This window comes from Scyliorhinus canicula, chromosome 3 (assembly GCF_902713615.1).
Source record: "Scyliorhinus canicula chromosome 3, sScyCan1.1, whole genome shotgun sequence".
NCBI lineage: Eukaryota > Metazoa > Chordata > Chondrichthyes > Carcharhiniformes > Scyliorhinidae > Scyliorhinus > Scyliorhinus canicula.
Genome location: NC_052148.1, coordinates 157,299,741 through 157,312,382, shown reverse-complemented (window position 1 = coordinate 157,312,382; position 12,642 = coordinate 157,299,741). Strand labels below are relative to the sequence as shown.

Sequence of the window (12,642 nt, the reverse complement as noted above, 5' to 3'; positions counted from 1 at the left end):
TGTTCTCCTACTAGGCTCTGAACTGCGCACTACCGACATCATATCCTCTGCCTACTTCCACCTCCACATTATCACCCCCTGCCTCAGCTCATTTGTTGATGCAACTGTTGGACATCCCTTTGCTCCCTCCAGACCTGACTAATCTATTGCTTTCCTGATTAGCTTCCCATCATCCACCCCTCTACTTCCAAGAATCTCCTCATTGAATTCAAACCCCTCCATGGCCTCATCCCTTACATCTCTGCAATCTACTCTACCCCTAGTATAGAACCTGACTGGGATAGAATACAGGAACACATGGTCAGGTAGGAACTAACAATACTATGACTACAAAAGACTATGGGCGCGATTCTCCGCTCCCCACGCCGGGTGGGAGAATCGCAGGAGGGCTGGGCGACTCACGACACGCCCCCCTGGCACCCCCCGCGATTTGTCACGGCGACCGGCGATTCTCTGGCCCAGATGGGCCGAGCAGCCTGACGTTCCCGACCGGTTCACGGCAGCGGCAACCACACCTGGTCGCTGCCGTCGTAAACGAGCCAAATGCTCGTTTGTGGCTTGTGGGGGGCGGAGAGGGGAGTGAGCACCACGGCCGTGCTCGGGAGGGGACTGGCCCGCGATCGGTGCCCACCGATCATCGGGCCGGCATCTCCAAGCGACACACTCTTTCCCCTCTGCTGCCCTGCAGGATCTAGCCGCCACGTCTTGCGGGGCAGCGGAGGGGAAGATGGCAACCGCGCATGCGCGGGTTGGAGCCGTCAGCCGTCGTGAAGTCAGCCGCGCATGCACGGGTTGGAGCCGGCCAACCTGAGCATGCGCGGCTGACGTCACTTAGGCGCCGCCGTCGCGTCATTCTCAGCGCGTCCCCTTGATGCAAGCGTCAAGGCCCAGCGGCCGAGAGTTACGGAGCGCCGCTCCTAGCTCCCCCGGGTGGGGGTGAATAAAGTGCGAGGAGCCGTCGTGAAACTCGGCCGAGTTCACGACGGCCTTCCCGATTCCGTGTGGGAGTGGAGAATTCCGCCCTATGGCCGCGATTCTCTGCAAAGATTTCTAAGTGTTGTAGCTAGCGGGGACTGCAAGGCCGTTAACACTATTCAATGTTGATTTGTGCACTGAATGAGGCCCCACAGGTTTCTCGCCGCAAATGAAGGATCGGCAGCTAATTCATCAGCACCGCACTCATCAGCCCCCCTCTAACAAGGTCGAGCAGCACTTGCTCAGCCAACCCCAGATGGCTCGCAACAGTGACGCCCAGGTAACTGGCCCCAAGATTCGGGGTTGCAGATCTGGGAGGCAGCTGGATACAGCGGGGGCCAGGAGGGATGTCCTGTTCCCCTGAGGGTCCAGGAGGGTCAGCAATAGAGCAACCAGTGCTGCCTGGGACGATGCGGCGGCGGCTGTGAGCGTTGGGTGTGTGACCAGGAGGACTGGCATCTCGTGCCGGAAAAAGGTGAACGACCTACACCAGGCAGCACCAGTGAGTAGACACCAATGGCATTCCCCCCAACCCTCCCACTGACCACATGTCCATTCTCCCGCAGGTCCTCCAGCCGACGCCATCGGTCCATCCTGAGTGGCCCCCTTTTCAGCCTCCCAGGAGAACACCTCGGAGGAAAGGTCCAAGGATGCCACGATCGAGGTGTCACAGCTGCCATCCCCACCCTCCACCAGCACAGCTACATACTTGGTGGGAAATGTTAGTGGTCAGGCTTCTGGGGCACAACCTGGTGAGCACCTGACTGCTGTTGAGGCACATCAGGTGGAGATAGGAACCCCCAGGTGAGACAGGGGTCGGAGGGCTGCTGGATCCAGCTGGGTCCCAGCCTGATCCTAAGCCTGTGAAAGAGGTCATCCTGGAGCTAATGGAGATGTTAGGGAGTGGTTGGGACATTTGGAGAGAGATGTCAGTGACACTCCAGCAGGTCCATAGCCGCTTGGAGGAGTCCCAAAAGCTACGGGTGCAGGAAATGTCGCCGGCAATGCGTGGCACCAAGGCCAACACTGGAAGGGTGGCGACCGCAGTGGAGAGCTGGTGCACGATGTTGGCACCAAGAGTGAAGGTGTCCAAGTAGTCGTGCAGTCAGCGACGGCCATGGCTGAGGGTCTTGGCAGAATGTCCAACTCGCTGGGGGATGTCACCCAGTACCAGGCTGACCTTGATGAGGTTCTGCGGACACGTCCCGCTCTCAGGTGGGGAATGGCCGAGACCTACAGTTTGGTGATAACTTTGCATTCAGAGTGTAATGGTTTGCATTGTGGACTCATCAGTTCTAGAGACTTCTGCCTTTAGATCGTAGGTAGCAGAACAGAGAGAGAGAGAGCTGCTTTAGTGGCTTCCCTGTAAATTCACAGTAACAGCAAGCAGCCAACATTTGAGAGAAAACGAGAGAGAGAGCAATACAGCTTCCCCTTTTGGAGTCCAGAAGTTTTTTGCACGGTCCTCTGAAAAAAACCCACCTGGCAGGAACCAATCGGTGTCTGTTGCCAGGCAGAATACTGTCCCTGCCCAATCCATTGTCCACCAGCCAACCAATCAAACCAAATGTCTCGAATCCCTTATGTGCCATAAAGTCCGCATTCTTCAGTTCAAAATCTAAAGCATCAAACCATAGTGTACTTTTTGTAACTTTGAGTTCCTCACTTCCCCTGCTCGACTTTAAGGTATGTCTCCACCAAAGATCCATGGACCAAAAACGATAATGACAAAATAACAGAAATAGGAAATAAGGGAATCAATAGGAAGAGCCCTTGCCCTTGATTGGATGCAGAGGGAGCGCACGGCTCTCACAGTCAATGTTGTGTGCAATCAGCATGCATCTCATTTCATGCACCTTATTTTTCATGCGTAACACTTCAGTCATACCAGTAGGAAAAAAGCTACACAGATAGAAACCAGTGGAATGTGGCAATTCTGCGCGTGGGCAACAGTCAGCAAAATGTTTTGGGGAACATGCTCAGAACCCTGACGGGCTGCATGTGGCCCCTGGGCCGCAGATTGTCCACCACTGCTCTTGGTAAATTACTCCTTCGCAGAGTCAGCACAGCTACAGTGGACTGAATGATCTCCTTCTGCACTATATCCATTCTATGAGAATGAAAATCTGGCACTTTTAATAATTGCCAATCTATTTGCAGCAATACTGGGCATAGATTGAAAATCCATTAACTTTTCCACACAGTGGATTGTTACGATCTGAATGCATTGCCTTAGAATGTAGCGGAGGCAGGTTCAATTAAGGCTTTCGAAAAAAAGATTGATTATTTCTGGAAAGGAAGAATTTGCAGGATTACAGAGGAAGGGGAGGGTAGTGACACTAGGTAAGTTGTTCCTAAGGGTGACAGTGCCCATGCCATGCTTAATAGGCTCCTTCTGTGCTGTAACTGTTCTGTCATTCTGTGATATGCATTAGTGTAAGAATATGAACTCATGTTTTCATAGTTTTCAGTTGTAACTGTGTGCATTATGATCTTAATATTATGTCATGCATCATATCATTTTATTTTTTCTTTTCCACCCATCTCAGAGAAAATTACCTGATGAATTTAAAAAGAATGTGAGCACACCAACTTTATATCCAGTTGCCTACGCATCAATTCTGATGAAGGCTGTAAGTTTTCTTACTTGTCCAGAATACATAATTCTAATTCTAAATATAAATGCATATTAATTATAAAAGATTGGTATAATGTTGGGACATTTGAAACCATGATCAAACACCTTTCCCGGAACGTGTGAATTTAACCTTGTCTGTGCCTTAATCTACTTGCTTATCCCTTAAGGGAAAGTTCTGTAAAGTACAAATTCAGTGAAATGTCAGGGTATTTAGTTTCCTTTCATTTCAGATCATTTAATCTTGGCTTATGCATTCCAAATATGTTTACCTTGATTTCTCAGGACTTCTGGGTTCTGATTTGACTTTGACTAAAAGGTTGACAAACTTTGGCCAGGATTTTTCAGATGCAGTGAAGCAGCCAATGGTCCATTGACTTTGCTTGGAGCAGGGGATCCGCCAGGGGGTGGGATTGGAAAACCCCGGTCGTTCAAGAGAATAATGGTTGCACAAGAGTATTTGCTCATCTTGCTCCCCCTTTCCACCCAGCCCCATTGTGGTATCTTGTTTCTTAAATTATTCCAGGTGTTTTTCCTCTGGAAGTTTATTATGCACATGTGTTGTGTGAAGAAGAATTTCATGATATCCATTTTAAAGGTATTTTCCTTTAGTTTAAAGTTGTGCCCCCTTCTTCGACTCCTGCAAGTTTTATTTAAAATAACATACCAAGTTACCGTCTATCACTGTAACAATCTAATTATAAGATTACCGCATTGATGCCTCCTTTGCAGGCTGAAAATCCCATGTTTCGCACCCTCACCTGTCTTTCAACACTCACTATCACCTTCCCTCGCCATTGCTCCGTAGCTGCTTCCTCTCCATTGCTCCATGGCTCTTTCGCCTGCTGCCCTCCGAGGCCAGTTCCTCTCCCTCCCTCTGAGGCCACTTACCCCCCACCCTCCGAGGCTGCTCCCTTCCCGCCCTTCGAGGCCTCTCCCTTCCCGCCCTCCGAGGTCGCTTCCTCTCCTGCCCTCCGAGGTCGCTTCCCCTCCCACCCTCTGTGGCCATTGCTCCCTAACTCAGCTACCTGTTTACTTTCACTCTCACCTTTGCCTGGGGCTTTGAATATAGATTTTGCTGCTATTTCCAGCTCATCCAGCCAGAGAGCGCTTCTCAGTGCATTAGCTGTTGACAGGTTGACTAGCGTGCCCATCAGTGTGAAGGCCGCTTTCAAAGGAAAAGCTGGAAGGACAGCTGTTTCAAATTTAAAACATCTCGACCTACTTCGTAACCCCTGAATGTCTTTTAAACCCCAGTGTTCTGCGGAACCAAGCTTGGGAAATGCTGGTGTCCCTTATTTTCTAGTTTATTATCACCTGCATTCTTTCAAATTATGTCCTGTATATCTAAGTTTAGATCATCAGTGAATATCAAAAAGAGCAGTGGTTCTAATGGGTGACCCCTGGGAGCACCACTGTATACCTTTTCTCCAGTCTGACAAACAACGGCTCATCTTTACTCTCTGCTTTCTGTCCCTCAGGCAATTTTCCCAGGCACTTTAGTTTAATTTTAAATTTTAATTGCTCCGTGCTAATTTGTCAAATTCCTTTTGAGAGTCCGTATACACATCAACTGATTAACTCTCATCAAGCAATTGCATCATATCAAAGCATTCAGTCAAGTTAATTGTAACAATTTTTCTTCAATAAGCCATACTGTCTTTCATTTATTTTTTACATTTACATACTTCAGTTAACCTTATCCTGGGTTATTAGCCAGGATATGACATGAAGGGAGTGGCCCCACCCACTGGCTGGTAAATCGAGGCAACCCGACTTCCATCGCTCCTGGAAGCCATAGCCGGATATTTCAGTCCTCAAGCAATTAATTGCCTACCGTTGTGGCTTGTGTCCCTATGAGGGAGGATGTCCCAACTCTAAGAGCTAATTAGAGTGCTGGCAACTCTAGGAAGCAAGTTTAAAAGTAGGACCTCAAAAGTAGTTATCTCCGGATTACTACCAGTGTCACGTGCTAGTCAGAATAGAAACAGAGGGATATATAGGATGAGTACATGGCTGAAAAGATGTGTGAGGGGGAGGGTTTCAGATTCCTGGGGCATTGGGGGAGGTGTGCTTGCTAGAGTGGTTGGGGAGGGTATAACCTTAAACGTTAGTGTGTGGGAAACTACGTAAGGATTCAGAGAAGGGAGAATCAAGGACAAGAGAAAAAGACAGCAATGCGAATAGGAAAAGTGAGACAGAATTAGTAAAAGACACAGTAAAACATAGTAGGACCTGACAAGAAATGTTAAAAGGACTAGCCTTAAGGTTTTGTGCCTGAATGAAGAGCATTGGAAATAAAATGGATGAATTAGCTGTGCAGATAGATGTAAAGGGGTATGATGGGATTAGTTAGGATTGTGGAGACATGGCTCCAAGGTGACCAAGGATTGGAACTAAACAATGAGGGCTATTCAGTTTTTAGGAAGGACAAACAGAAAGGAAAAGGTGGAGTTACATTGTTGATTAAAGAAGATATTGATACAATATTGAGGAAAGATATTAACACAAATGATGTAGAATCTGTCGAGGTTGAGTTAAGAAACACCAAGAGGCAAGAAACATTCATAGGGGTGGTATACAGACCATCAAACTGTAGTGGTAATGTTGGGAATAGCAATAGAGAGGAAATCAGAGAAAGTAAGCTAGCGGGGAACATAAAAACTGACTGTAAAAGTTTCTATAGGTATGAAAAGAGAAAAAGGATTGATAAAAACAAATGTAAGCCACTTACAGTCAGAAGCGGGGGGATTCATAATGGGGAACAAAGAACTGACTGAGGAAGTAAATTTGTACTTTGCTTCTGTCTTCACAAAGGAAGACATGAACAATGTACTGGAAGTTTTGAAAACACAAGTTTTAGTGAGGAGCTGAAGTATTAGTAGAGAAATGGTTTTGGGGAAATTAATGGGATTTAAGGCAGATAAATCTCCAGGGCTGATAATCTACATCCCAGAGTATTTAAGGAAGTGCCCTTGAAATAGTAGACCCATTGGTGGTCATTTTCCAAAATTCTTTGGACTCTGGAATGGTTCCTCCAGGTTGGAGAGTAGCTAATATAACCCCGCTACTCGAAAGGGAGGTATAGAGAAAACAGGGAACTGTAGACCAGTGAGCCTAACGTTGGTAGGAGGGATGTTACGAGAGTCCATTACCAAGGATTTCATAGCACAGCATTTGGAAAGCAGTGGTGTATTCAGACAAAGTCAGCATGGATTTACGAAAGGTAAATCACAAATCTACTGGAATTCTTTGAAGATGTAACTGGTAGATTTGACCAGGGAGAACCAGTGGACATGGTTTATTTAGACTTTCAGAAGGCTTTCGACAAGGTTTCACATAGCAGTTTAATATGTAAAGTTCAAGCGCATGGGATTGCAGGTAGTGTCTTGTGATGGATATCTGAGGGAACAAAATGTATTATCTCCAAATTTGCAGATGATCCAAAGTTGGGTAGGAGGGTGAGCTGTGAGAAGGATGCAGAGATGCTTCAGCCTGATTTGGACAGACTGAGTGGGATGATGCAGTATAATGTAAATAAATATGAGGTTATCCACTTGGGTAGCAAAAAGAGGAAGGCAGATTATTATTTGAATGGGTGTAAATTATGAGAGGTGGATACTCAGTGAGACCTTGGTGTCCTCATCAGTCGCTGAAAGTAAGCGCACAGGCACAGCAGGCAGTAAAGGCAAATGGTATGTTGGCCTTCATAGCGAGAGGATTTGAGTATAGGAATAGAGATGTTTTACTGCAATTGTATAGGGTATTGGTGAGGCCAGACCTGGAGTATTGTGTGCAGTTTTGGTGCCCTTATCTGAGGAAGGATGTTCTTGCTATGGAGGGACTGCAGCAAAGGTTTACCAGGTTGACTCCTGGATGGTGGGACTGCCATATGAGGAGAGACTACGTCAGTTAGGATTATATTCATTGGAGTTGAGAAGAGTGAGAGCGGATCTCACAGAAACTTGTAATTTTCTAACAGGATTAGACAGGGTAGATTCAGAAAGAATGTTCCCGCTGGTGGCGGAGTCCAGAACTAGAGGTTATAGTTTGAAGATAAGGGGTAAACTTTTTAGAACTGAGGTGAGGAGAAATGTCTTCATCCCAAAAAGTCCTCAAACAGATTATGCACTTGCTCCGGAGTCACCACCACCCCTCCCGTTCCATCCCCAATCTGCATAATCTCCCTTGGTGCTGCCTGCCGACGTAGCTGGCCCGCCAGCAATCGACTGGCCTTCTCGCCACACTCATACACAACCCCACCGCGCTCACCTCAACTACTGAACTGCCGTTCCCATGGTTATAAGATCAAACTTCGACAGCAACTCCTTCCTCTTCACCAATAGCTCTGGCTCCAGATCCTCCGCATATCTTCCATCAACTTCCAAATTCTCCTCTATCAGCTGTTGCCTTTCCTCCTATCCACCTTTGCCTTGAATGGGACTGAGGTGGCGGCCATGGAGTGAGTGGTCACACACAAGGCAGCCCCTGCTTGAAGGTGTAGAACTGAGCTCTTTTCAGCAAAAGTGGTAGAAATTTTGACGTGAAAGTGCAGTTGAAGGTGTTGAGAGGTTCTCCCCGTGAGTGTCTGATGGTTACCAGACCTGGCAGAAAAAGGTGAAAAACGTGGTCAAGGAACTGGAAGAGACCTGTGGCACTTCAGCAATTGGAAAGATGCAGAGGGGAAAGGGTTGGCATAAGTTGGAAAACCCCAGAGGAGCCATTAATGGCTTTTATTAGAGAAGAGTTTCGCCAATAAAGGAAGGAGATGCAGGAGTACCGATCAAAAGGGCAGTTGCACCCTGAAAGGCTCGATGGAAAGGGTCGAGAAGTGCTTGCAGGCACCGGGGTCACAGATCCTGGAGATGGAGAAGGTGATGTCGGACCACAGTGATCTGCGGGTGGCATTGGAGGTGAATGTGGGGTTCTTGGGGACCTTTGCAAATTGCTAATATCAAAGGTGAAAGAGTAGAAGAACAGGTTGAGAAGGCAAACCTGCGTATTGCTGGCTTGCCTGAAGGTGTGGAAGTCACGAGATACATCTCGAGGATGCTGGCAGGGTGGTGGAGAGGGTGCTGCACAAGGCCCCAGTAATGGACAGAGCACACAGGTCTCTGAGGCTGAAGCATAGAGTGAGGGAGACGCCGTGGGCGGTGATCTTGAGGCTCCATAAGTATTTGGAGAAGGAAAAGATCCTGCAGTAGACCAGAGAGAAATGGAACTGTGAATGGGAGGGAATATACCAGGACATTGGAGCTGAACTGGCGAAAATGTGTGCTGAGTTCAACAGGGCCACGGCAGTGCTCTATCGACGGCAGATTAGGTTTGGGGTGCTGAACCTGGCAAAACTGTGGGTGACTTTTGAAGGCCAGGAGTATTATGTTAAAACCCCAGAGGAGGCCAATGACTTTATTAAAGAGCGTAAACTCGGGGAGAACTGAACTTTGATGGTAGATGGAGGAGCTAGAACAATGGAGTTCGGAGGATACCGGTGTGTTGGCGTTGGAGGGTGGGAGGTTTATTTGTTAAGGGGGTAATAAGTTTGTAAGGGGGCAACGGAATCCCGTTGAACTCAGCACACATTTTCGCCAGTTCAGATCCAATCTTCCTTCATTGTTAATATTTTCCAGTCCTTGCCACGTCTCATAAATCCCCTGCACTCTTTAAACATTTCTGTAATGTGTTGGCCCAAACTGTACAGTATTCAAGCTGTGGTCTAACACACTGCTCTTATATTTTATGCCTCGGCCAATAAAGGAAAGCATTCCATATGCCTTTGGTTAAGGAAAGGTTATCAACCTTTCTTGTTAGCGTTAGGGATTTGTGGACACACAGGACAAGATCCCTTGTTCCATCTAGTATTCACAGTTAATTGTATGCAAATGTAGGGTTGCTGCATTGTATATGGATAACTTCTTTGTTGTAGGGACTTCATCTGTCCTGTTATCACTTTTCAAAATTCAATGGGCACATTTCTAGATTGCGCCTATGTATACATTAATGGATTTTGAGTACCTGTCATCCCCTTCAATGGCACCATCTTTTTAAGGGACATGTTGCTGTGCTGTTTCTCATTGTGTGCAGCCTGTTCCACTCTAGGCTGGGGTGAATACAATCATTTAACATTGAAGACCATGGTTAACCATTTAATATTCAACATGTGCTTGCATTTCGTTTCCTTTTCTTTTCAAGGGAGATCCGACTGAGGTGGCGAGGGAACACGAGAACATACTGAAACTCAGTAAAATGCAAAGTTTTTTCGCGGAATTAGACCATTTTGCATTTAATTATGGGAAACCATTAATTGAAGAAGTGAGTATCATGTCTTGAAATACTCCTGTTTGAAATATACGTTCATGTTATTTTTATCTACGGAAACACAAAAATGGATACTGTGTATAGCTTTATATGATGTTGATTCGACTTTTAAAAAAATAATCAAAATCATTATTTTAATATTTATTGATAAGCCGGGAAATTAAACATTGTCAAAAGCATTTGGCCATCACTTTCAGTCCTGAAAAGTGCCTAGCCTACCTCAGATTATTCTGGAAACGCAAGGTATCTCAAAACCTTGAGCAACCGGGTGAAACTAGATGTTTCACACTGCTACTATGCAATAGCAACACGAGTGGTATTTGCACCAATAGGATACTGCTATCAAGCCAAAAGGTCGTTATGCCTATCACACAAACGAACAATGTGAAATATGAATTACAGTGTCAATAGGCTGTACATCTAAAAGACTGGCGGAACATATCAAACAGCACGTCCCTTCCGCTGTTCGCAACAGGCAAAGCACAGACCATACCCAACCAGCCTGTGCTTGCAAATTGCAGAACACAGTGTCCAACATTAGATGTGATTGGACAACATTTGCGAAATCGTCCTTAGCCTGTTAAAAATTATACTAACAACTAATTTAATATTGTCAGTCATTAGTATGGGGAGAAGGCCTGCATGCTGGCAGGCCAACTTCTGAGGAGGTGGCGGCGAGGGGAATTATCCAGGTGCAGGATAGGACAGGGAAATTGGTGGTGGCCCCAGACAAGATCAATAAGGTGTTTGAGGAACCACTGGGAGATGCGGGAATTCCTGGACCGTCTGGAATACTTGAAGTTGGGGGAGGAAGATAGGGACACATTGGAGGGGTCGGTAGGGGAACAGGAGTAAAGGAGGCAATTGGGAGGATGCAATTGAGGAAGGTGGTAGGGCCAGATGGGTTCCCAGTGAGTTTTATAAGAAGTTTAGGCAGAGTTAGCGCTAGAAGGCATCTATTTTTGAATATTAGGAGGGTGTTAAATGTAGTTATGGAGCCAGCAGATCGAAAGGAGACCGAGGTGGTGATTGCGCTGGACGCAGAAAAGACTCTATTTCTGTGCTATCAAATGACTATTTGAATGAAAACAAACTTTGTGTTACACTGAAATAATAATAATCTTTTATTGTCACAAGTCGGCTTCAATGAAGTTACTGTGAAAAACCCCTAGTCGCCACATTCTGGCGCCTGTTCCGGTACACGGAGGGAGAATTCAGAATTCACAGCCAGTACTGATTTGAACCCCGTGCTGCTGGCCTTGTTCTGCATTACAAACCGGCTGTCTAGCCCACTGAGCCAAATGCTCGATCTAAGTCAAGTGAACCATCTTAACAATGTAGTTAAGTTACAATACCTCTATATATATATATATATATATATATATCTCACCTTTGCAACAATGAAACATAGCAGGATGCTTCACTAGAGCGTTATAAAGCAAAATTAGGCATCAAAACACATAAGGGGATAATAGCTTGTTCAAAGAGTTATTTTTAAGGAACATTTTAATGGAAGAGAGGTAGCAAGGTGGAAAGGTTTATGGAGATAATTCGAGAGCTTAGGATATTGGCAGCCAAAGGTACAACAGTCAATGGTGGAGGTATTAAAATCAGGATTGGTCAAGAGGCCAGAATTAGAGGAGAGCAAGTGTTGGAAGCGTTCATAGACATAGAGGGTGGAATTTTGTGTTGACAATGGGGTTCCCACCCACCTGTGTTGCTTTTCTCTGGGAGGCCCGATACAAAATAAACTGGCCTGATTATGGGGACTGTGATGAATGTAGGAATTTAAGATGTGTTGTAATATAGGTATTTGATACAGTAAGGGTTAAAAACTTGGGTTAGAGTGTTTGACTCCTACAGTCATGTTTTAAAATAAATCCTTGTTTGAAAGGCAAGTATATTTTGGGAGCCAGGAGGGCAATTAAGGTATCATAAAATGTTTGGGCTAATGGAATTGTGTTTTGATTAAGGGGATTCCCTGTGGAGTTAATTATATTTCAACTTGGTAAGATGATGTCGTTACTGGTAGGAAAAGCAGGTCAGTGCAGTTCTAGTTGAAGCTATGACCGCAAGTCAGATTTTGCTTTCTGCAGTTCAGTTAAAAGAGATGAACAATCTTTAAAGCAGGGCAGTCTTGTCTGAGAACAAGGGGGAGCTGAAACCAGCTGGGAAACAGCTTCTGAAGAACTATAGCCAGAGTTTCTGCATGGTTCTGACAGGAGTCAGATCTTTTCTGTGAAACAGTGTCAAGAAATCTGTATTTCTCAAAGAACATCTCTGGAAAGGAAGTATTCTTACGTGGCATTGGTAGTTAACAGTGGATTGAGAGCTGAGATGTTTTAATCTTCTTGTTAAGTGGGAATAAAGATAGCAATTAAGGGTATTGTATTCACGGTATTGAGTAGTATTGTTTAAGGGATAATTGAAAGTTATTTTCTGGTGTGATATTAAATATTTTAATAATGTGTTGGTAATAAAGCTTGTTGTAATATACCACATCCCTATTTCTTTGTGTAATCACTTCTGGAGTGAGGTATCCTTACCTCACAGTCTTAAAAATGTTAATAAAATATTAGAGTTTCTGCCCAGTATCCTTGCTGCTATTGGAATCTGGCCTGGGATCATAATAAGACTGAGTCGGGGATTGGGACTGACTGGATTGCTACACTTGAAGGTCCTGATGGCCTCTTTCTGTGCCATGAATGACTATA

General features: G+C 45.6%; 1 protein-coding gene across 3 annotated transcripts in view; it reads left to right on the top strand.

Annotated features, from left to right (window-relative positions):
• Nucleotides 1-12,642, top strand: part of LOC119963043 — a 133,502-nt gene that overhangs the window by 79,153 nt on the left and 41,707 nt on the right. For all 3 annotated transcript variants that reach the window (XM_038791551.1, XM_038791552.1, XM_038791550.1), the window contains 2 exons: nucleotides 3,525-3,608; nucleotides 9,803-9,922. In XM_038791551.1, coding sequence (XP_038647479.1) covers nucleotides 3,525-3,608; nucleotides 9,803-9,922 — 204 coding nt within the window. The remainder of the gene's footprint in view (nucleotides 1-3,524; nucleotides 3,609-9,802; nucleotides 9,923-12,642) is intronic.